General features: G+C 39.5%; 4 protein-coding genes across 4 annotated transcripts; 3 read left to right on the top strand and 1 right to left on the bottom strand.

Annotated features, from left to right (window-relative positions):
• Positions 1-379: 379 nt before the first annotated feature.
• Positions 380-3785, top strand: LOC121970854 (probable leucine-rich repeat receptor-like protein kinase At5g63930). The gene is made up of 4 exons (XM_042521848.1): positions 380-1420; positions 1581-1841; positions 1929-2795; positions 2955-3785. The coding sequence occupies exons 1-4, from the start codon at positions 991-993 to the stop codon at positions 3419-3421; spliced, it is 2025 nt and encodes a 674-aa protein (XP_042377782.1). The 5' UTR covers positions 380-990; the 3' UTR covers positions 3422-3785.
• A 312-nt stretch (positions 3786-4097) lies between these two features.
• LOC121970855 (putative transferase At4g12130, mitochondrial) lies at positions 4098-8460 on the bottom strand. Its single transcript, XM_042521850.1, has 5 exons — positions 7776-8460; positions 6680-6933; positions 6491-6589; positions 4665-4823; positions 4098-4552 (listed from the first exon to the last, which is right to left on the bottom strand). Exons 1-5 carry the CDS (start codon positions 8270-8272, stop codon positions 4308-4310), a joined length of 1254 nt encoding a protein of 417 aa, XP_042377784.1. The 5' UTR covers positions 8273-8460; the 3' UTR covers positions 4098-4307.
• A 519-nt stretch (positions 8461-8979) lies between these two features.
• On the top strand, positions 8980-14133 carry LOC121970847 (cell number regulator 5-like). Its single transcript, XM_042521840.1, has 5 exons — positions 8980-9441; positions 9588-9651; positions 12959-13123; positions 13474-13536; positions 13625-14133. The coding sequence occupies exons 1-5, from the start codon at positions 9146-9148 to the stop codon at positions 13856-13858; spliced, it is 822 nt and encodes a 273-aa protein (XP_042377774.1). The 5' UTR covers positions 8980-9145; the 3' UTR covers positions 13859-14133.
• A 126-nt stretch (positions 14134-14259) lies between these two features.
• Positions 14260-23888, top strand: LOC121970846 (sphingosine kinase 1-like). The gene is made up of 10 exons (XM_042521839.1): positions 14260-14698; positions 16998-17120; positions 17192-17292; positions 18957-19029; positions 20110-20196; positions 20317-20394; positions 20543-20613; positions 22047-22343; positions 22885-23007; positions 23445-23888. Exons 1-10 carry the CDS (start codon positions 14353-14355, stop codon positions 23625-23627), a joined length of 1482 nt encoding a protein of 493 aa, XP_042377773.1. The 5' UTR covers positions 14260-14352; the 3' UTR covers positions 23628-23888.
• Positions 23889-24176: the final 288 nt, after the last annotated feature.

Genomic DNA, 24176 nt, shown 5'->3' with positions numbered 1-24176 from the left:
TTGAAAAAAAAATAATCAAAAAAGATAGAGGAGAGATCGGTCTTTTGAAGGAGGAGAGAGAGAGAGAGAGAGAGAGAGAGGAGGGGGGGGGAGGTGGGAAATAAATTTAGCTCGTCGATTCCTGCTCTATTATTTAAATGAGACAACTTTGTTTGAATTCCACAGCTACAACTCACCTATCATATCAGAATTGGTACTTTTTTTGAGTATTTTATTGATGTTCGAGACTATTATTCAGAAGAACAAAAAATATTGCAGGTGGACCATTAACTGGGGAATTCAAAACTGGGCGAAACTACCAGGATTATGGTGTGCATTACAGCTCAAAAGGTACCTTTTCGCAGTGGCATCCTTGTAGTAGTAGGCAAAGCGAAGGGCTGGAATTGATACATACAATCTTTTGTTCCTCCTTTGGGGAATGATACACGAGAGCTGCCGACGATGAGCAGGGCTTGTCAGCATCTGTTTGGAAGAGGGGAAAAAAAATCAAGGCTTTGAATTGTAATCATGAATTTGGAGAAGATTAACGTAGATGACAAACTATTTGTTTAACTTACCAGAGATTTGTTGACTTCAAAGTGTGGATAATTAGAAATCAGCACGAAGATCTCAAAATTTTCTTTCTTTCTTTCTATCTTTCTTTACTTCTCGAAATTGAGGCCTGCTAATTTCCAGAGCCGTTGTCCTTTTCCACCAGTGCTACAGAAGCGGTGCCTCGGTGCTGCTTCCCCATCCTTTGTTTCGTCCACCCAAAGCGGCGAGCTTTTACAGTTTTACTTTGTCATTCTCTCCTTTCCCCCCTTCCCACATCAGTGAAAAAGGTGGGATTTTGAAGGTGGAAGTAGAGGAAAGATCTTGCCTTTCTTCTCAATCTGTTGTTTCTAGCTTCTACGGCGTTGGATTCAGATTTGCGGAGAGTGAGATTCGAGAAATGCGTCAGTTTTCTTTCCTTCTCCACCGTTCTTGATTCCGCCTTGTAATTTTTGGTCAATGGCGTCGGTTCCTGTCGCCGTCGTTTTGTTGCTTCTCGTCCTGGGCCTCGAGTTCGAGCCCTCGTCGGGGAACCCGGAGGTGGCGGCGCTGATGGAGATGAAGGCGGTCCTGGACCCGGAGGACCGGTTCCTCTCGTCCTGGACCGTTGACGGTGACCCATGTCGTGGCGACTTCGAGGGAGTGGCGTGCAACGAGCACGGCAAAGTGGCGAACATCTCGCTGCAGGGAAAGGGTCTCTCCGGCTCCATCTCCCCGGCGGTGGCGGTGCTCAAGTGCCTCTCAGGCCTCTATCTGCACTACAATGCGTTGACCGGGAGGATTCCGCGCGAAATCGGCAACCTCACTGAGCTCACCGACCTCTACCTCAACGTCAACAATCTCTCTGGGAGCATTCCTGTGGAGCTAGGGAACATGTCGAGCCTGCAGGGTGAGTTCCTTCCCGCAGCATCTTATTCCTTTTTCTAAAAAAAAAAGAATACAAGAAACAAATCAAATGGAAAGATTGTCTCGTTTCTGTTGCATGCATGCAAAAACGATACTGAATAACTCCAATTCTTAAGCCATTTAGCTTTCTACTTTGCTGGCAGTGTTGCAGTTATGCCATAACCAGCTAAGTGGTAGTATACCAACCCAAGTAGGGCATCTGAAGAAGCTTAGCATTGTTGCCTTGCAATCCAATCTCTTGAATGGAGCAATCCCTGCAAGCTTAGGCGATTTGACTCAGCTGTTACGATTAGATTTGAGTTTCAATAAGCTGTTTGGCTCCATCCCTGTCAAGCTAGCTCGCCTCCCTCAGTTGACAGTGTTGGATGTTAGAAATAACTCTCTTTCCGGCAATGTACCTACTGGTAATTCCAAGTCCATATCTTGTATTCATTTGTTTGTAGATCTGTATCCTTTTTATGAACTCGAGATGCTTTTCCATGTAAATGAAGGTCTGAAGAGTCTGGGCGAACGATTTCAGTATGGAAACAACAAAGGATTGTGTGGTGTTGGATTTGCTTCACTCCAGGTTTGTGATTTATATGATCCTCTCGGGCCTAACAAGCCGGAACCTTTTGGACCAGAATCGAGAACGAAGCCACAGCAGATTCCTGAGTCTGCAAACTTAAACTCAAACTGCAATGATTCTAGCTGTTCGAATGAAGAAAGATCCTCGAAAACCATTGTGATTGTTGTTGTTGCCATTTTAGTTTGTGGGGCAATCTCAGGGCTCTTTGCCTGTGTCTGGTACCGTCGAAGGAAGCAAAAGATTGGCAGTGCGCTTGAGGTATCGGATAGCCGGCTCAGCACTGATCAGCCAAAGGAAATATATCGCAAGAGTGCCTCCCCACTCATCAGCCTTGAGTATTCGGGTGGATGGGATCCTTTAGCCGATGGCAGAAGTGGTGTTGGCTTCTCAGAGGAGGTGTCGCAGAGCTTCAGGTTCAATCTGGAGGAGGTCGAGTGTGCAACTCAGTACTTTTCGGAGGTTAACTTGCTAGGAAAAAGTAGTTTTGCAGCAACTTACAAGGGCATCTTGCGAGATGGAAGTATAGTTGCTGTTAAGAGCATCAACAAGACGAGCTGCAAAACCGATGAAGCTGAATTCTTGAAAGGTTTGAAGTTGCTCACTCTGTTGCGGCATGACAATCTTGTCGCATTGAGAGGGTTCTGCTGCTCGAGAGGAAGGGGAGAATGTTTCCTAGTGTATGATCACATTCCAAATGGTAACCTAGTTCAGTATCTAGATTTGAAGGAGAATCCAGGAAGAGTTCTCGACTGGCCTACAAGAGTTTCGATCGTCAAAGGCATTGCGAAAGGTAATAAATTCAAACTCCAGTTTCCAATCAATTTAGTATGCAAAACATGAAATTTGATGATACCATCCTTGATGCAAACCTGTTCTGTACTTACATTGATCCTCTCATGTTCCTTATGATTGTCGATTCCACTGTATGTTCTTGTGTTTCAATGTTCAGGCATTCATTATCTACACAGCAACAGACCGAACAAGCCCACAATTGTCCATCAAAACATATCGGCAGAAAAAATCCTGATCGATCAGCATTTCATCCCTCAACTCTCTGGTTCTGGTCTGCACAAACTCTTCGCTGATGATGTCGTCTTCTCCACACTCAAAGCTAGTGCTGCCATGGGCTACTTAGCTCCAGAATACACAACTGTTGGACGATTCACAGAAAAGAGTGATGTATATTCGTTTGGAGTCATCATCTTCCAAATCCTTGCTGGAAAAACAAATGTAAACCATTTGCGATTGGGTCAGGATTCTGGCAAGCTTGAAAACATCGTCGATGAGAATCTTCATGGCGACTACTCTAGAAAAGAGGCAGCTACACTTGCTGGAATTGCATTGGTTTGCACAAGCGAGGTACCAAACCAGAGGCCGACTATGGAGACTGTGCTCAAACAGCTGAACATGAATTGATCGCTCTGCGCCTGCTGCACTCTATTCCTAATCGCAGGGATGTTTATCGCTATGTGGTCTGTGACCTTTGCTAACTGCTGACCTGGAGAAACAGATACTTGCTCGAGTAATGAACTCTGCATATTGGTAAGCTTAGCCATGTAATATGTGCTTTGTTGCAAACTATTCCATCAGAGGGAATGCAATCTTTTGATCCTTCAGCTGCACTAACAATGTGGTAAAATTAGCTTCATCTATGCACTAATTTTATGTAATCTGGTCATTCAGACAATTGATGATCAATGCAAAACTGGAACTTTGTTGAATGCATCAATGTGTATGATCAAATTATCTAGTTACCTTTGTAAGAGATGGTTTTGCTCAATTGATCTTCCTCTCCTTTCATCTAAAACATGAGAGAAATATTCAAGGTCAGTGTATATGCAGGCCATTGCAAACTGATTAAGCCAAACTTCACATGCCATGAAACCTAAATCTGATGATCTGCTGTTTCTTGTTCTTTATTCTGGGAAACGGCTGATCTTTTAAACTAGCTATCAAAATGCAAACTAAAACATTTTTATTAAAAATATATATACATATATCAGTAAACAGCATAAGTTTAATAAAGCTGCTACAGGGAACAAGTTCTTCCAAAATTTTGGCAGGTTTACTAAGCCTGTTCGTTGTCCATAAGTTTCAAGATCAACAACTCTGCACCTTTATTTACTGCAGTACAAGACCCGTGAACAATACGTCTGTAACATGGGAAGAAACTCTAGTTGAGTATGTAACATTCTCCATTGTTTCCACATTGAAAAATCACATAATAGTTAGACAGCCACCCTCTTCTTTATAGATAAAATAAAATTAAAATGGGGTAAGGTGTATCATCGCATATGTAGCTCTAAGCAGCAGCACTTTGTTGTTCTTCCAGTTGCATCCATTCAATTGGCCACCAGTCAGGCTTGATGATCTTAACGCTCACTTCTTCTTTGTCTTTGATGCATAGATTAGATGACTGCTTGAGGGCCTCCTCTAGTCTCACCAAGCCCAGACCGTGACATCCAAGAGCAGCCGTCACAGCCCCGACTTTTTTATTGGATTCACCATCTTTTATTTCTGAATTTGGAGATACTGCCTGCTGTAGCTCTGATGGCAGACAAAAGAAGTGTAAATTTCACGAACCAGAAAGTTAATTAAGAATGACTTCTCCTGATTAATGATAATTTATTAATGAACCAAGCTAGATAGAAATTAAAACCTTCTCCTTTGTCATTGAGAAACTTGAGTGGAAACAATCGCTTGCGAATGACACCTCGATGATGTGTCCGAGCAACAAGCTCCTGTCCTACATAGCATCCTTTATCAAAGGAGATAGCATTCAATCCCACAAGATTGTACTCCAGAGGTACTGCCTCGCCTATTGCAAAATAGAAGAATCCAAGAGTAAATATCTGAATAGGTTCTGACTATCCATATCCATGTTGTAAGACAAATTATGAAAAATTGCACTTCGATTTAATATGCTGACAAATCATATCAATAACAATAGATAGCCAAAGAAGAAACCACACATCAGAAATTTGTTTGCGCTTTAAAACATATTAAATGATGTAGGAGAATCCATAACACTTAGTTGAATAAAGACTTGATTGTTATTGTTTAAAACATATTACTTTTAGCATCTTCAATTAAATGTTTACATCTGCTAGTTAGAAACCAAGTGATTAATTGCACGGCTCACGCCGGTGTAACTGGTCATTAGGCTAAATTCACCAATAAGGCTAAATTTTTAATTTTATGTTAGTTGAACAAGACCATGACTACTATGGAAGCAACCTACTACCAAACTATTATGCACCACTTCTGATGGGGTTCAATCAGATTAGAAAAAAAAAAGGACAACCCGGTGCACGAAGCTCCCGCCATGCGGGGTCCCGGGGAAGGATCCATTGACGTAGCCTTATCCTGCTTTTTGCGAGAGGCTGTTTCTAGGATTCGAACCCGTGACCTTTTGGTCACATGACAACAACTTTACCGTTGCGCCAAGGCTCCCCTTCATGGGGTTCAATCAGATTGGAGATAGAATAATCCTTGGTGGAGTACAAACTGACCTGAGGTGCACTGAGATCTCAGTTAACTTTTCATTTCAGGATGAATAAAAACTCAGACACTTAATTCACATCCACTTTTCTATAGCTTGTCCATAAATGTGATCCACCTTTACTCAGCCTATACAAAACTATTAACTGAGAGGCTCATGAAAACACCATAAAAACTCGAGGTATCAGTTTCCCATTTAATCTTTCATCAAATAGTTACAACTTTGTTGTGAAGGCTTTAAATGTTTTATAAATAGAAATACGATACTATGCAAATTTCAGTTCTCAGCACAAAACAATTTTGTAACCAAAACATTAAACTTTCTAAACTACTGAGAATTCCATGCCAACTTTAATTAGCAAGCATGAAAATAAGGATGAAACATTGATACACCTTGAAAGTGACACATCTATTATTATTACATTGTTGTAAACCCAGGACCATCTTATTAGTTGCTTTTAGTATTTTTTTATTCGTTTAGTTGTTTTGAGTTTAGCTATTGTAAGTTACACTTCATGACCTCATGGGAATTATCGCTTCCCGTCTACTGGGTTTTGTAGTAGGACAGAAAGTATAACTTAGTGTTCTTTATATGCAAATTCCATTCAGAAAATATTTGTAGTCCTAGTCTCCTAGAACAAACTGTACGACAACACATAAACACACAAATGTCTAAATATGGTACTTATGTGTGTCTAGGCAGGTGAATAATCCACAAAATATATTATTGCTAGTGTGAAGCGTCAATATTCTGTGCAAATAGAACAAGCTTGATAACACAGTGGATTCTATAGCAAAGCCTATTAATAGAAAAATAATCTAAAATTCTCTCTATCCAAGGATAGATCAAGTGAAGACAATGTAGTAACAAAGCATCCCTAAAGTGGTTAATACACTGTATTTATATTGATTTTAAGTTTCTATATTGCATAAACATCAACCTCATGTCCTAACAAACAATGAATTGTAATTTTGCAGTCCAACCTTTTGGAATCTCATATGAACCTTCTGGAATTCCTTTCTGATATCTCCATATAAGATAATGCTGTTCACCAACTTCCTTATCAGCCTCAACTAGAGGTGCTGCACAAAAATCAATAGAATAAAAGCTTCATTAAATGATTTCATCTTTATTCGTAATGGAATATCATACAACTAAGTCAGAATCCTCACGGATTGAATTAGAAGGAAAAATTCCTCTAAATCCAAGATGGTCCAGTCTAGGATCCTTGAACCATTGCCAACCAACATCATTTCCTTGTGTAGAAGATATCGCAGTGTGATCAATCCCTTTTCCCCAGCCAACTGATGCAGTTTCAGGTTCTTGGGCTGATGGCACTTTGGTTAAGCGGTTGCTGCCAAATCGTTGCCAACAAAAGTATTCCTTAGCTACATTATCTATCTCAACCTTTGATCTCAAGCGATACCTACAATGACAAAAGAATCATTTGCAAAATACTATGTTTAGAGTGCCATCATTAGATTATCTAAAACTGTTGTTGTCTTTACCATTAAAAGATTACTATATTTCTATAAACAAATTATTTGTTGCTTTACATTAGATAATGAACAAGCTTCAGAGCTGAAGAATAACTCCGTTTACTAACCTCCCTCTAACAAAATAATCAGTCAATCCACCATTTTCTCATTTCCAAGGTCAGTGGGAAGCTTTATAATATTTACTTAGATAAACTCTATTAGACCAATAAATAGCATCCAGAATACCAATAACTAGAAAAGCACGGTGAAGAAATTTGACATCATATATCAATGCAGTGAGGCTTAAGTACCAAATGGCAGTTGATGCTCTAATTACATTCAATGTTCCATAACTAGTTTAAATATTATCCATCTAAAACAACACGGAATACAGAATGATATCATTGTTCACATGTAATTTGTCACTTTGAAAAAAATAAAACCATCACATTTGACCACAAGAAAGTATTTCCTTCAACACTATCATATATCAGTGATCAAACATCTGTATAACCAGCTATTTTTTACCCAGGTAATCAGGGGAAGCTATCCAGAAAATCATTATCAGGATTATGATTATATAAACCACAACTTAACATGCTAATGGTTGCAAAATTTCAACTTTTGTACTAAACAAAGCCAGAAATTTAAATTACTGCATCAACGGCATAACTGCAGCTACTACATCACACTCGAAACAATGATTCGAGAATAATTTTTTACTTTTGAGACTCAATTCCAATCTCTCAATGAGATAGACAAAGAGAAGATAGGGATGTAAAATTCTTACTTCTTGAAGCAATCGAGAAGCTCATCCACGAAGGCAGAATCGACATCGGCCATCAAAGTGAACGGCTCTCCCGAATCGTCCGACCCAGGCCCCGATCCGGTTCGATCGAGCTTCTCATCCGCCCGTGGAGGACGGTAGAGGAAGAGATCGTACAAGAATCTACCCTGGGGGGTGAGCAGCGCGGCATAGAGCGGCGGCGGGGGACGGAAGTCGAGATTCTGAGTTGGGATAAACGAAGCCGAAGTGTCGCTGCTGCTTCCTCCGGAGCCGGGAGGATCTGCGGCGCCCAGGCGGCGGACGTCGTTGGTGAGGAGGCCCTGGAGGAACTTAAGCGTGTCGGGGCCTCGGAAGCGGACGACGGAGCGGGATTCGAGACGGCACGCCAAGGGACCGGACTCGTCCAGGCCGCCTCCCGGCGGGGCCTGCGCGTGGAAGCGCCGACGGAAGGAGGCGGAGAGGGCAGTGCGGAGATGCGCGGGGCCGCGGAGGGGAGACATCTCAATCCGTTACCGATACCGCTCCTCGCTCCTCGTTGTCGCTTACAAGGTTTTGGAAAAGCGACGGCGGCAGTGGCGGCGGTGGAAGAGACGCGTGTTGAGAGGGAGAGGAGACGTGGCGGCCGGCGAGTTCCGGCTCCATGCGCTCCCTCATCTATCGCGGGTTGCTCCCCACGCTCTCCAGAACGGTCGGGGCTTGTGGCGTGACCCGTTAGTGTTGATCCGGATCCATCATCTCCATTATGGGCTGGGCTTAGGTCCAAACAATACAAGGCTACCCGTAGCGGATCATGAGAATTGGCTGGCCCACTACCATACATAAAGTGGAAAATGCAGACGTGGCGCATTAACAGTGGCCAACCGGGACGGCCACCAGCCGGTTGGATTCTGTTAAAAAGGTGCTGTCATGGGGTCCACCTGCAATGAAAGCGCTAAGCCGCCGACCCAATCCAGGTCATAAAATGCATTACGATCTTATTTGCCATTTGAAATTGGGAAACATCAAGAAGATACCTTTATTATTATTATTATCATAAAAGGACATCATATATTTATTCAATAAAGTAAACATAATTTTATTTAAATCAATAAAGAATATTTTAATATAATAATTTGTTGATTTAATGTAATAATAAATAAAATTATATTTTAATAAATATTTAGGGGCAAAGTGAATATTCTTAAAATAATTATTAATGGTGGCGTCTTCGCCGTGGGCTTTTCAATGGTGGCGGCTTGCTTTTGCTTGGCGGAGGAAAGGAAAAGGAACGGCGAGGAGGAAAAGGAGCGGCGAAAAGGTTGTTAGGTTCAGGCCTTCGATTTTCGTCGCAGTCGACGCGAGAAGGGGAAGAATCGACGACGCGTGCCGTAGCGATGGGATCGGTTGGGGTGCTGACGGCGGCGGCGGACCAGAAGCTGGCGGTGGCGGAGACAGAGGAAGAGGAGGTTGAACAAGGGAGGGAGATACACGCGGTGCTGGATTTCGACATGCTTTGTGCCACCGTCGCCCTCCAGACGCAGGGGTTCTCCGCGGGGAGGACGCGCTGGAAAGAGTCGGCGGCGGAAGAGGCCGAGGAGGAAGGCCTGAAGTTTGGGGGCGTGCAGAGGATGTGGGAGGGCGACGTCATGGATTGCTTCGACGACCGGCGAATCGCCATCGAGGCCGCATGGTTAGCCCTTGGTCTTCAATTTTCTACTCGTTGATTAGGAAAAAAAAACTACTTTTATCTTCTATGTTTAGTATTCTACGTATTATTCTTTGGTATATTTTACTTCTGTTACATGTTCATCTCATCGTTCACTACATGTTTTGCAGTTTCCCATGTTATAGATTTGGGAAGAACATGCAGAGGGCCAACTTAGGGTCTTTGTTTCTTCAGGTGGGATTATTTTTCCCCTTTGTTTTTCTCAAATTCTCTACATTTTTGATAAATCCTTTCAATTTGTGTAATTAGAGATAGAAATAGTTAGCATTATGTAATGTGTGTAGGTAAAAGGAAAACTAACCCATATGTAGTTGTTACATCTAGGGAAGTAGTAATCAGACATGTACTGATGGTGGATGAATAATATAGAGCTGGTTGCCTAAACGATCATACTAACTATTTGAACATGAGTAGGTCGCCGAGATCTCTGAATATACCTACTCAGTGAAGAGATTTGATTTCAGGAAGATTATCTCATGCAATGCTCTTATAAATATAGTGAATCAGAGACTCTTTGAAAATGATCACTCTTCTCATCTCCCTGCCAATGCTATGTTGAGTTTATAACAATTTGCCAATGAGTTTTTGGTGGTACTTTTGGATGGTTGAATGTAGACAGAAGGTTATTCAGGCGAACTAAACTACATTAAACATTTTAAATAATATCAAAAACATTGTTTTTCCTAAACTAATAGGCCTGTTATCGCGAGTTTCCCTACCCTTAAATTGTAATTCAATCTATATAAGTGGTTGATCCTGTCCGGAATCTGAGTCAGACGAAGGGCGGGTGAGCTGTTGCGGACGTTGACGGAGGGGAGACTGAGATGCCTTTCTCGTATATGCTTCCAAAAATAGACTTCCACGTGGTGCTGACAGACGGCGATGACTCGGCCGGTGGTACTTGAGCCTGCGCGCACTCAGACAAGCACATGAATGTTAGAGGCCAGAAACCAGGGAAAAAGTCCCCGGAGCAAGCCCTTCGACGCTCAAGTCAGGTATTTTTTCCCCAGAAGAAATAGCGTACGAAGAAAAAAGAAAATAGAAGACAAGTGCGAATGTGCGAGAGAGCGTACCTGCGAAAGGGAGAAGCCCTCCCTTTTTATATGACAGTGCATACCTTTTGAGGCTGACTGATGTCAGAGAATGTTGGGTGTCAGGACTTGTCGGGTGAGGGAGGACACATGACACCCTCCTACAGCCTGAAGGAAGGTTCCATTCGCAGGTGACTGCAGACCGTTGGAATATTCCTGACACTTGGCAGTTATTCTCTGATAGGCGGTTACGATTCCCTGACCTTGTTGTCCGGCTTAGACCTTGGGAGGCCAAGGCCGTGGAGAAATAGTTCAAGTGCTAATCGGGAGTTTGCTGATCAGGAGTTAGCCGATCGGGAGTTAGCTGGCCGGGAGTTAGCTGAGACCGGGAGTTTTAGCTTACTGAAAGCACTGGGCCTAAGTACCGCCAGGCTGTGAGAGCCTAACTCGTCAAATCCAGGTCAGGTGTCATCAGACTATCTACCTAGGCGTCTCAGATCTGAAGTCCCGATCTGTTGGAACCCGGCCAGGAACCAGGTTGCTGACGTCGTTCCATACATGTTGACTGTCATGTCCCCCTTGATTTCTGACTACCACGTCCCCTTGACTTCTGACTGCCACGTCCCCTTGACTTTTGATTGCCACGTCCCCTTGACTTCTGATTGCCCACCTTTATCAGACCCCATGGACTTGTTTCCATTGCACAAGTCCATACACATTTATCATCAACCAATTTCATTCTTACAACTTCCATAGTGTCAATTGGTTGTGTGATTAAAGGAGGTGATTTTTAGGACATTTTCTCCATAGTACATGTCCCTACACTTTCATCCACAGCATCAATAGCTTTAGAATCGGTGAAGAGTGCACTAATAACCCTATCATCAATAAAAGGATTAACAACATCATCAAAAATTTGTTGTAATATCCATAAAACTAGGATTAACAACATCATCATGCACTGTATTACAAGCCTCCCTCCTAAGTCTAGTCGAAGGAGGCTCACGTCCGACTGACTAGGCTCAGACTCTAGTCTACTCATTCCCCCATGACGTTCTTAAATGCTGTATCTTTTCCCAGCTTCTCGGCTATACAACCTGATTAATTACCCATTCATCCTTGGGGGAAGAACCTCATAAACGCCTTGAAACCGACTCTTCCTTCCTTCCTCTTTAAAAGGGCTGAGTCCCTCCACATCATTGTACTTTTCTTGCTGACTTCTTTTGACCATGGAATTCACCCCTAACTCTGATGAGGTGTCATCTTTGCGTCAACTACTCGCCTACAAGGATATTGCTTTAATCAAGATGGCGCAAAACAGAGATCTTAAGTCTTCTCTCCGCCAAGATATTGAGGAACTTTGATTAGCAACTAAGTCTCGGACCCGGGCTGAAGTAGTGTTGAAGCAGAAAGCTATGCGGATCTTGAGAGTCAAGCTCAATTCCTTAGACCTTGGGAGGCCGAGGTTGTGGAGAAATAGTCCAAGTGCTAATCGGGAGTTAGCTGACCAAGAGTTAGCTGGCCGAGAGTTAGCTGGCCGAGAGTTAGCTGACCAGGAGTTTTAGCTTATTGAGAGCACTGGGCCTAAGTACCGCCAGGCTGTGAGAGCCTAACCCATCAAATCCAGATCAGGTGTCATCCGACTGTCTACCCAGGCGTCTCAGATCTGAAGTCCCGGCCTGTTGGAATTCGGTTGGGAATCAGGTTGCTGACGTCGTTCCATACTTGTTGACTGTCACGCCCCCCTTGACTTCTGACCGCTACATCCCCTTGGCTTCTGACTGCCACGTTCCCTTGACTTCTAACTGCCACGTCCCTTGACTTCTGACTGCCCACCTTTATCAGACCCCACCATCATGCACCGTATCAATGGTCTTCTTCCATATTAGACATTTGAGTTCTTTCTTTTAGTGGGCATAGGAATTTCTCACTCACAATTGAACCCCCTACTATGTATGAATGAAAATTATGCGGACTAATTGGTAAAATTATTGTTCTATTATAGCAATATGTTTTATTGTTTGGCACAGTTTTTAACTTTAATAAAATGCCCTTACTCTATCTGTAACTTGTTCTGAGGTTGCTGACCGAGGCTTGGAAGCTCTACTCCATAGATTGTTATAGTAGTCAAACATCAAAAGTTCTTTTTAGAGAGGGTCTCCTGAGGCAAAACTTTTTAGTTAGTTGTTCTTTCTGTTCTTTGTTTCGCGCAGTCAATTTCTATAGCATACCAAAGTTGTGCTATTTCTAGACCTGTTATATTGCACAAACTGTCTTTCGACTTCCTGTAAACTATCTGGAGTCCAATTAATTATCACTATTAGTTTTAAGAGATGTAAGCTCATTTTCCAGATTACTGCTGCACATATTATTTTCGAGAAGTAATCTCTGTAGTTGCATCATTTTCTCTCTAGCACAGCTTTCGACGAGATTTTTTTTTTTGAGTGCAGGCCGCGGTGCATTGTATCTTTATACTAGCTGCATTGGTCAATTTCATTGCATTCGGTATCACCAACCAGTATATCTATGTATTTATGGGAATTGCTTCTAGCATCTCAGCAGGGCTGTACTTGAGTTACTTTCGTATCAAGATAAAGAGGCAATTTAACATAAGAGTAAGCATCTGTTTCAGATCTCATTACTGTCCATTTCCTTTGTCTTATAACTTTGCTACTTAAATATCAGTGTGCTAATTCTTCTGGAATTTAACTGATCTGTAAGACTATTACATGGATTGGGATATCATTTTATCAGTTTGAAGTTAAATCCTTTACCATCCTGCCATTGTAATCTAGTTTGAGAAGAAGAAAAAAGGAAAACATTTTGTTATCATTTTGACTATGCATAAGACCGATAGTGCAACTTGATAATCAGAATGCGAGTTGGATGTATCGATTCCCCGCCCACGATCAGGTTTTTCATTTGTTGCATAAGTCGAATTAATGTCGATTTTCTTTTTGTGCAGGGAAGTGACTCTCTAGATGATTGTGTCAACCATCTCATCTGCCCCTGTTGTACATTGTCCCAGGTTAACAGTAGATCCCTTGAAAGAATACTCAATACTCTCGAGATCCCTATCGGTTTCTGACATGCTGCTCCATTCTCGAACTTACCAGGAATCAAGAACGTTGGAAATGAACAATGTTCAGAATGGTGTATGGCATGGTAGAGGCGACACAATATGCTTAGTGAGCAGCGGTGAAGGAAGCAACGCATTCCCAGGTATCTCGAAGCCGCCTCTCCATTGCAGCATGGAGAGGGTATCAGCCGGCAGCCAGCATTCGTGGAACACAGACACAACTCAATCCGAACAGCTAGTCCCGCCCGACCAATTCGGTCAGAATGGCTGAAGTACAAGCTAGTGCTGCCTCACAAAGTGATCAGCAATGGAACAGGTGAATCATTCTTTTCGATAAGTCGAGTATCTAAAAGAGGAGAAAGAAGCAGCTTGTCAGTGTAGTTTCATCGACGATGCAAAAATAGTCGGAAAATATTGCAGGAAAGTGTAAATGCTTAATAGTAGTGATTTCTTAGAGGTTTTCATAAATTAAGATTTAAATTTTAAACAAAATAAATATTTTAAAAGTCGGTTTTTGAATGTGTATAAATTTTTATTTTAAATTTAGGGAAATGATCTATTTATGAAAAAGTCCGGAATAAAGAAAACTTAACCCTACAAGCTACGGTAGGTTCCGAGTGGGTCCATGTTTGTTGGCGAATAAAAATCGACATGTCGAAGTGGGTAGGGGAGAGCGACTGGACGTAATTATCGAGCTTTTCTAAAGCTTTATTTCTTGGTCGCCATCCGACTCTTTTGATTTTTTTCGCGGTGTGTTTGGCGGGGATGACGGGGAGCGAGGAGAGTGCCGTGGAAGAAACGACCACGGAGTGGATCCGGATCGACGGGGTAGCATCGTGGGCGAGATTGGAGGCTGACGGGACGCTTCTCTGGAGCGCTGGAGCTGGCGAGCGGCGGCTACGCTTGGAGTCGGATGTCCTCGGATTGGCGATCCGTGGATCCTGGATCACGGTTAGGGCATTCGAAGGGACGAGCGAGGGCGGGTGCTGCGGTGTGGTTGGTGGGGCCGGCGGGAGGAGGAGGGCGAGGAGGGACTACGTGCTGCAGATGGCCGACGAGGCGGCGGCTCGGCGGTGGAGCGATCGGATAAATGAATTTTTAGGATCTCTCGGTAAGGCTTGCCGATATTGATCTCAATGGTTTAAAAGAAGGTTACTTTAACAACAATTCATTTGATTACAAATTTATTGAATTTTTGTTCTTATTACAATTATATATACGTTTCTATCAAATCATGTCATGGTTTAAACGGCCAATGTAACGTGTTCTTCTTTTATGTTTATAGTAGTGATAATAGTGATTATTTAGACAATAAATTGACATTTTCTGTTCTCTTTCTGTTTGCCTTATGTTCACCTGAAGTTTGCTGGCGTTAAGATTGGCGCTGTTTGGCTTCCTTTTCTAGAGTGTCTGAAACCATTTATGCTTGCCTTTGTACTTCCCAAGTAAGGAAAAGGTACAAGGGAAAAGGTCGGCGGATAACGAAGGAAAAGTAAATGCACACTATTGACAGCATGTAAATGCGTGGCTCAGTCACCTGAATTGATGTTAATATTTGATAGTGATGTTTTTGTTGGACCTAGCTCAAGCTCAGTTGGACCGTAGGTTTCTGCCCAAAATTGATTCAAAACTCAAGCTATAAATCTTCTTTTAGTACCTTTATGGTTGTGGTAACTATTTAGGAGTTAGAATGCAAATGAGAAAGCTTTTCTTCTTGCAAGTACTTTGTCGAGGCTAGGGAGCCTTGAGGTGAATATTCATCATAAGATGTTTCTCAATTGGCTAGCAAGGAGAGTTCTGGGAAGTGCATAAACACTTAGTTCTTATTTACATCTGGTGTCGGCCTTTCCAATTATATATCCATCCTTATCTGTCCTAAAGCTAACATTTCATGTAGATTATTTGTAAATTGCACTAGGACACAGTGATACCCTTCTGATCACGTATTTTACTTGTGATTGGTGCTGGTTCTATGCTCAATTAAGAGGTCAAATCTAAACTGTGAATAAGGTGTTTGGTACATTCTGTCACTTACAAAATAAAGACTACTTGTTGGAGGGCTTTATGAGTTATGACAGTTTGTGCTTTCACATTAAAGCCGGTCTCAGCATCTATTGTCTAGCCTTGGCCATTGAGCAGTTTGCGTGGTGTTCAATTTTAGGTGGATCGAGGTTTCTGATGAGGATCCAATAGGTAAATAAAAAACATTGTTTCTAGGCATAATGAACATATTTGGTGTTTAATGTGCATGGATTCAAAATGTGCTTTTTGTTTTTCTTTCTTATCAGAAACAAGACAATTTTGGAATGTGTTCGACTTGAAAATTAAACATAAGTGCCCAGAAAGAGAGAAATGATTATGGAGTCTTCACCATCCTCTTTCCGTCATTGCTTTAGGCAAAGGATGTGAGAGGCTCCTATGCCTGCACGCAGTTCTCATTTTTTAGACACTTAATCCTGGTTCCAGTACATCAAATAGGGTACATAAAATCAAGGTCAATCTTGTATGTATGGAAAAATATGAAGGGGAGGGATAGCGAGGGGGAAACAGGTGCAAAATTGCATATGGAGCATCAATTCATCATATACGTTTTTATGTTGCTCTCTTCCTCCTCCCTTCTCCTTCCTTTCTTTCCATCCATGTATACCTAGACGACCAGAGAACCTTTACGGATGGCAAAAAGAAAGAAAAAAATCAACTGAGTGGAAAAAAGGAGTTTTATATATTTGACCAAGACTTGGTAGAATTGACCTACCACTTCATCTGAAAAAGTCAGAGCTAATCTTTTATATCACGAAAAAGTTGGAAGTGAGGTAGAACCTAAATCAAACTCACCAAAGGGAAAACACTATTAAGAAAAAGATGTCTTAACATGGGTGATTGGAACCTATTTTAGAGGTCCAACCCAAGCAAACATCTAAATAAACCAAAAAAGTATCTACCAAAAATACCCTATACTCCTAAACAAGACAAACCAATTTAACAGGCCCTCTTAAAAAATCTTATTCTCCTAAATAGCACATTTCTACCAAAATGTCTGGGACTGATCTCATTTAGTTGCTGGTCTGACTGATAGGGACAAGCGATAGCTACGTTGAGACGGCTGATAAATCATTATTTATGTCTTGCCTTCTGACGTGATTTTAGTCGCTGATCCCTGTTCCTGACATGATTCGTAATTCCTTACAAATCTAAAAACTTTAAAAATAAAATTTATTACTTTGCAGCAAAGTTTTTTTTTTTTTTTGAGTGAGAATGTTTCTCAACTGTTATCAAATGATTCATAAATAATGTTGTGCTTATATACTTAGAGGCTGAGTTGGTTGATTTACTTCAGCATTCATCTTCTAGTTTGTCTGCTCCCACGTTTTAATACATCACTGCTAATTGAAACTTATCTCACTGAACAGGAAGGCCAAAGAAACTCTGTGTTGTTTTAAACCCATTCTCTGGGAAGAAATCTGCAAGAAAGATATTCCAAAATGAGATTAAGCCACTTCTTGAAGCTGCTGGTGTCCTTTTTGACTTAAAAGGTTGGTACTCAACTTATTCTCAAAGTAAGTTGTTTCTAGCAGTTGACTTGTTGAAGTCTGCCTTTGCACAGAGACTGAACGCCAGAATCATGCTCACGAAATTGCATATAAGTTGGACATTTTACAATATGATGGCATTGTTTGTGTCAGTGGTGATGGCATCCTGGTGGAGGTTAGTTATTTATCTGGTGTCTGAAGGCCAATAATATTTTGGTGATAATTAAATTTGAAAGTAGAATGTATTCGTCTAAGACTCTAAGCCCAGACAGTGGAAACTAAAGTTGAATGTGTCAGGATTTTTCTAACGATTTAGTTCTCATTGAATTAATGGGATAAAGGCTTTGTTGTTGTTGTTAGTTCTCATTGAATTAGTATGGACTCTAATTTTCTGCAAACACTAAGAAACAGTGGTGTATCATTTTCTTATGGAATAAATACTAAAAAAAGGTAGAGTATGCATAAATATATGGCCAATGGATTATTCAAAACTCTGTTGACTTAGTTTATCAACTTATAATAGGGAACAGGAAGGTTACTAGTCTCAGTAATCAATGGTCCATTGGAGAAGATAGCTTTTACTCTTATCTCTACTTAAATTAGCATGGTAGGCTTCCTTATAAGTGGACATCAAACAACTAAATGATTCCAGAAAAGAACAAAGATCAGTTGACACTGTTACTGCTCTTGATCTTCATAATAAAACTTTGAACAATGTATTTCCTTTATCTTAAAGGCCTTAAAATATCCTTTTCTTTGATACGAAATCGCATATAATACTTAATAATGAGGTATGATTTATGTAGCAGAACTATGATAGTTGTGGTTTGCAACTTATTGTTGTTAAATAAAGCAAACATTATGTCTACATCTACACGCCTTCACTGAGTTGTTCATCTGCAAAATTTACTGCATGAACCAAACCAGAAAGCTCTAGCATTTATGTTCACAAGTTCCTCTATTCTTGTTTATTTAACAATATAATTTTAAAATTTGAGTTTACTCTCATTAAGTGTTATTCTCCATACAAATTTTGTACATAAAAGGTCTGTGGGATTATATTTCATTCTTCTTGCATTTTTTTTCCTTTGAAAAAGAATGAAGGCTCAAAGCCTTCTATTTGCATAGTCAAAAAAGTTATTTTGCGTCAATTGATGTGGCTGTTGAATTCCAGTGCTATTCCAATTACCTTTCTTTATTTGGTCCTGTTATCAATCTTTTTTTGTGAATGCTTTATAAGTTTATGGCTTCCATGGGTTATTTTGTCAAACTCGTTGATGTTTGTACATCTGAAGTTTGGAATGTTCGTAAAACTCAGAAACTCATGTGGGCTTCATGTTTTCTGATCTCTGACCAGTTCTTTTTTTTTCTTCTCTTTTTGTGGTTATGGTTACTTAACCACATCTATTTTCAATATCTTCATCGTTTTTGGTTGAAATTGTCCGAATATGATCCAGTTTAATTGGATATCTAAGATTTTTCTTTTACCAAAAATCAACTTGTTGAAATAAGAAACACACCACACCATAAAAAAAAATTTCTTTTTGTTTTTTTTTTATCAATGCAAGCCCCATTGGGATCAAACATTTGTTACTGGAATTCATTGGTTTGGGCTGACACTTGATGTGACTTGTGAACACCTGCTCCTAATGTTCATAGTTGTTTTGTGGAAGAATTTTTTTAATATTCTGCAAGGATTTATTTCTCACTGTGTACTAGCTCATATAGATGCACAGATATGCAATGTCGAACTTTTATATATATATATTTTTGATTTTTTTTACTTTCATTTTCTAATCTTAATAATGTTTGCTTATTTCTTGATTTTCTCATGAGTAGATAGTCAATGGTTTGCTCAATAGAAAAGACTGGGGTACTGCAATTAAGGTACCTCTTGGGGTAATTCCTGCAGGTATGCATACGTCGTTTATTTCTTCCTCGAGCTTGCATCTTTTAATACCCACCAAGTATTAGATTTCTTTTCTTTTCTGTTTTTTTTTGTCGAGATGACAGTTTCTCAGGCCGAATCTGTAACATACAAATTTTGTTCAAATCACACATCACAATATACCATGCCTTCTAATACCTTAAGGAGTTTATCTAAAAGATTCACAATATAACTAGGCCCACATTTTAAATACCACACATGAGTCACTGGACATGCAAGTTTTATGTATCCCATTTGATATCTTCATATCCGAGAATCAACAAATTCCACCCCACATCGTTCATAAAATGTTGGGTCTTCTTTTTCAGCTCCAATCAAGCTCAAATTCCACTATTTATGGGTCCAGAGATTCTCTAGCATATTATTACAAACAAGAAGCACAACTTATGAACATTAGAGATTAAGTTGGCATATATATATTTGCAGATAGAATTCTTTGTTGATCTCTACTGACAGTGTTGTTAAATGCAAAATTTGTCCTGAATGCTAGCAATTGTGAGAATGCATCTCAAATGATTTTAGATGACACCAAAATTTTAAGTTAATAAACAAATCCCCTCTCAATTCAGTGTGAGATCAAAATTTCTCAGTGTTACATAGATAGTTATTCTTGTTTGCTTCATCAATTTCTGTGTGAGAGTTCAATTTGATGTTGCGTCACCACCATAATTCATGGTCAAACTTGATGGCTTTGCATTTGATATCCATCAATGATTATATGAAAATTTTGCAGGTCCTTGGTATATTTTTGACCTTGTGGGTTAAAGTGTTTAAATACGATAAATTTGTATATGCATGTTGAAAAAAGTATGGACTAAAATTTACAACTGGGTATGTTGCAAACTTTGAAGCATGAACCTGTATCTCAGAAGAATATGATAATACATGGACTAGAGTTGTTCAAATTGTACATCTCTTATTGAATATGTAACTTAGTTCATGACCTGAAGATTCTAATACAACCAATTGAGATCAACATCATCATGATCATCATGTATATGACAATTCAGAAGGTTATAATATATTGATTTTTTCACACTTCAGGTACAGGAAATGGCATGTCTAAATCACTTCTGGATTCAGCTGATGACTTGTGCACGGTCCCTAATGCTACATTTACAATAATAAGAGGTCATGTATTGCTCATAACCTTATATTGTTTCCTAAAATTCTGTTACTTCTTCAAATGTGTTGCCACCTATATCAGCATCAAGATGACATCACATTTTCCACTCTCTAGTTTCTGTACAGGTCACAGACGTGCTTTGGATGTTGCTACTATCTTACAAAATGAAAAGAAGTCTTTCAATGTTTTGTCACTAACTTGGGGTATGGAGAAAACTTGAAAGCTGTTTTCTTTGCTCTCTAAATAAACAATTCAAGGCTTAGCCTTTCCACACCATTTGACTAAACTCGCCTTTAGAAATTGTGTGAACATATGTATTCATATCTGAAAAAGAAATTAATTATTCTATAGGTTTAGTCGCTGATATTGATATTGAGTCTGAGAGGTATCGGTGGATGGGAAGTGCTCGGATGGATTTATATGTATGTCACTTAGCAATAACTTTCTAATTTCCATTTAATTTTTTTTTTCATTACATGTTCAATGACTTCAATGGTAGCATATTCAACAGAATACATCTGCAAATGCATCTAATGAGGTGGCAACCATTAGGTCTTTAGCATATTCTAATTATGTGTGATTTAACTATTTCAAATGATCCTTTGTTATACAAGTGCTGCAGTTACTTTCTAAGTGGACATGGTACCTTCTCATGAAACATTTCATCTGAATCTTTTTCCATCAATATTCTAGGTGTTTTTCTAAACCAATCTGCTTTATTACTGTCAACTCTTGAATATGGCTACCATGGTCTCGAGTGGGTTCACGTTCATGATGAAACTAATTCACAAGCTGATCATCTTGATATTGTTTACCCTGCCAAGAAATAGGTTACCTAGTGATATGGTTTATCCAGCTTTTGTACAGAAAATCTCACACAGGATCATGCATTGCACCATTACATTAAATAAATAGTTTGACCAAAAAACTATTGGCTGTCATGTTTTTTCTTGTATTGGCTACACTGATTTTCCTAACTGCCGTCAAGTTTATTACAACTAAGAGGTAAGCACTGAATTGTCACACAACTTTCTCTTTTATTCCCAAGTCAACTTTAGATTCTAACATAAATTGTTTCATCTTGCTCCATTTGTGTTTATGTAGAGACTAAAAAAGAGCTAAGCATTCATTCTTTTCTTTTTGTTTACATAAATTACTGGTAGGAATTTGAACTAATTAGATTAGCCTATGATTAGCTTCCTTCTTTGATGTAAATGTGAGAACCTTAAACCTTTTAAATATTGTTTAAGTTAACGATGCAACATGTATTGGTAATGATGCAACTCGAGGATGCCCTAATACCAGGTTGCAACACCAAACTAAATCAAACTCACGGGGAGAATTGATATCAAAATTAATGAAACACGGGGATAACTATATCACATAGAGAAGAAATGATTTGACGCAAAGATCAAATGAATAATTTGACTAAAAACTACACCTGCTTTACAGACTTCATCCCTTACAAAGTAGAGCACATGAAAACTAGTTGAGGCACTAAGATAAACAATTACAAACTTTGGAATTAGCTTTAAGGAGTTATTCTCCTAAATAGAACCTACCAGAATAACTAACAATCTTAAAACTTTTACGAATTAACTTCTTGTTGCATTAGGTAATTCTTAACCTTGTTTTCCTCGATTGTTAGAAATATCTCCACTTCAAAGACCGCGTTGGAAATGAACTCATGGTTTGTAATTGGAAACATTTTACAGATGAATTAACATCTATAACAAACGAAATGTGAAAAGAATTGGGTGAATGCTCATTTCCTATGTTGAAAAAACTAACTGCAAAAGTTGTGCCCTCAGCATCCTGTTATATATTTATAATCAAATATATATGTTTCTCACAGGCTCTTTTCCGAGTTCTGAACTTGCGGAAATATAATGGGCATATCCATTTTATTCCTGCACCTGGATTTGAAGCATATGGCGATCCAGTAATTCATGTTGATGACTGTAAGTGTGAAGTTTTACTGTCTAAATGGAGCAAAGGAGGTAACGATAACACAGAGCAATGTAAATATATGGGCCCAGAAGTAGCTATGGAAAGAATGGAATGGAGGTCTATTGACGGACCATTTATTTCAGTTTTGGTCCACAATGTACCTTTTTCTGGTGAAGATTATATGCCAGCACCCAAGGCAGAGGTAGTTTCTTATTATAGTAATATTAATATTTGTCTTCGTTTGCTGGTGTTGAATAATTGGAGATAAGGTGATATCGCTCACCTTAAACGACTCAATATTGTTGGCTCCATGGCAAGATAAATCATGAGGGGCATTTTGCCCTAGTGCAGCGGCCCTTTGCACAGGGGAGTTCAAGTACCTAGCAAGGTTTGCACCAGCTGGTAATTGACTCCAAAATCTATTGGAGCAAATATTCATTTGTTGAATAACGAGTCATCAAGAAGTGTCAATTTCATGTGTATGCTTTAGTGACGTCTTGAATTGGCAGATTTCTTTTACTTGTGATCACTTTGGTGAGCTCATGTACTCAACAATGTATGAGTTGGTAAAGAATAAGCTTGGAACATTTTGTCGAATTCCATCATTTATTTCTAATTCTGTTTATTATTTTGTATCTTTTGTACTTTGTTGATTGGTTTAATGTCTCGATGCGTCATAACACATGTATCATTTTGCCCATCCAATTGCCGCTGCAACTAATGCTTCTTCGCTTTCGATACAGTTCGCAGATGGCTACTTGGATGTAATCATAGTTAAGGATTCTCCGAAATCAGGACTTCTAGAAATGATGCTATCAATGAGCGATGGAAGTTACATTAAGTCACCATACATATTGTATTTCAAGGTACGCCATGTGTTTTTTTTACAACCTTTAAGTAAGCTCTCTAGATTCTAAAGTAGGAAAATTGGTGATTCCTTGTGGAGTTTTCTTGTTTTCACTATTGTACATATGGCCTTAGTTCTAGTAAAAGAACTTTTCATTTTCTTGAAAATAAAAAAATAGTCTCGGAAATGTGTTTGCTAAGTTTGCACAAAGCACATCTCCAAGTAACACAAACCAAATGCACCTCACAGACCTAAAAAAACTAACGTAGGTAAGATAGCTTGTGAATATGTTTCTTTTATTTTGTAAATCTTATATGCGGCATGGCATGAACTATCGCAACACTTTTGATAAGTATACCTCTGCGTGTAATAACTGATCCATTCACTTTATTCATATGGGCGATTCAACTGAACTCATATCTAAAGCATTGATTCCTGTAAGCTGTCTTTTGGCAGGTCAAAGCACTTAGGTTACAGCCAAGTAGCCGAGTAGGGCAGCCTACCCAGGGTGGCATCATCGACTCCGACGGAGAGGTCATTGCCGGAGGAGATCAACCAGAGAGTTGCTTGATGGCTTACGGTCCTCCCATTCAGATGACAGTGGACAAGGGCTTGGCAACTATATTCTCTCCTAAGTAACCATCAGAACTGACTTGCCAGAAAGAAGATCATAGTATTGGCTTCAGAGGTTTAGACACTTCATGCAGGAAAGATTATGATTTATTTAGTTATTTACTTTGCATTTGGTCATAAAATAATTGTATTAATTTCAATTAGCTTTTCGAATTTTAGTACAATAGTTATGTTTTATGTTTGGTTATAAATGTAATTCGAACAAAACAAGAGAAAATGAAATTCATTTTGAATTTCGCTCTATTAGTCTATCGAATAAATTTGTTTTGCTCAATTAATTCATAGTCGGTTTGACAGACATTTATTATTTAAAAATCTGGTTAATTTTAATTTACATCACTCAATTCGTTTTACCAATTGATTTAATAATTAAGCTAATTTGGTAAAAAGGAAAAAAAATATCTAATTTGAATATTTTAAAATACTTGAATCCAATTTTAATATTTGAAAATTTCGTTAAATTTTCATCGAATAGACTATTGAAAAGACCCAACTTGTGGCCCAATACGGCCCATCATGGAAATTCCTATAAATATCCGAATGATTTGTTTCTTC

The sequence above is a fragment of the Zingiber officinale genome, chromosome 4A, assembly GCF_018446385.1.
Source record: "Zingiber officinale cultivar Zhangliang chromosome 4A, Zo_v1.1, whole genome shotgun sequence".
NCBI lineage: Eukaryota > Viridiplantae > Streptophyta > Magnoliopsida > Zingiberales > Zingiberaceae > Zingiber > Zingiber officinale.
This window is presented reverse-complemented; position numbering and strand designations above follow the sequence as displayed.

Coding starts and splice junctions, on each gene's coding strand:
- LOC121970847 (XM_042521840.1), top strand. CDS start 9,146: ATGGGATCGGTTGGGGTGCTGACGGCGGCGGCGGACCAGAAGCTGGCG. Junction 9,652..12,958: donor TAGGGTCTTTGTTTCTTCAG/GTGGGATTATTT, acceptor TTTTGAGTGCAG/GCCGCGGTGCATTGTATCTT. Junction 13,124..13,473: donor AGAGGCAATTTAACATAAGA/GTAAGCATCTGT, acceptor CTTTTTGTGCAG/GGAAGTGACTCTCTAGATGA.
- LOC121970854 (XM_042521848.1), top strand. CDS start 991: ATGGCGTCGGTTCCTGTCGCCGTCGTTTTGTTGCTTCTCGTCCTGGGC. Junction 1,421..1,580: donor GAACATGTCGAGCCTGCAGG/GTGAGTTCCTTC, acceptor CTTTGCTGGCAG/TGTTGCAGTTATGCCATAAC. Junction 1,842..1,928: donor TTCCGGCAATGTACCTACTG/GTAATTCCAAGT, acceptor ATGTAAATGAAG/GTCTGAAGAGTCTGGGCGAA.
- LOC121970855 (XM_042521850.1), bottom strand. CDS start 8,272: ATGTCTCCCCTCCGCGGCCCCGCGCATCTCCGCACTGCCCTCTCCGCC. Junction 6,934..7,775: donor CTTCTCGATTGCTTCAAGAA/GTAAGAATTTTA, acceptor TTGTCATTGTAG/GTATCGCTTGAGATCAAAGG. Junction 4,824..6,490: donor TTCATATGAGATTCCAAAAG/GTTGGACTGCAA, acceptor ATTTTGCAATAG/GCGAGGCAGTACCTCTGGAG.
- LOC121970846 (XM_042521839.1), top strand. CDS start 14,353: ATGACGGGGAGCGAGGAGAGTGCCGTGGAAGAAACGACCACGGAGTGG. Junction 20,197..20,316: donor TACATTTACAATAATAAGAG/GTCATGTATTGC, acceptor GTTTCTGTACAG/GTCACAGACGTGCTTTGGAT. Junction 20,614..22,046: donor GTGCTCGGATGGATTTATAT/GTATGTCACTTA, acceptor TGTTTCTCACAG/GCTCTTTTCCGAGTTCTGAA.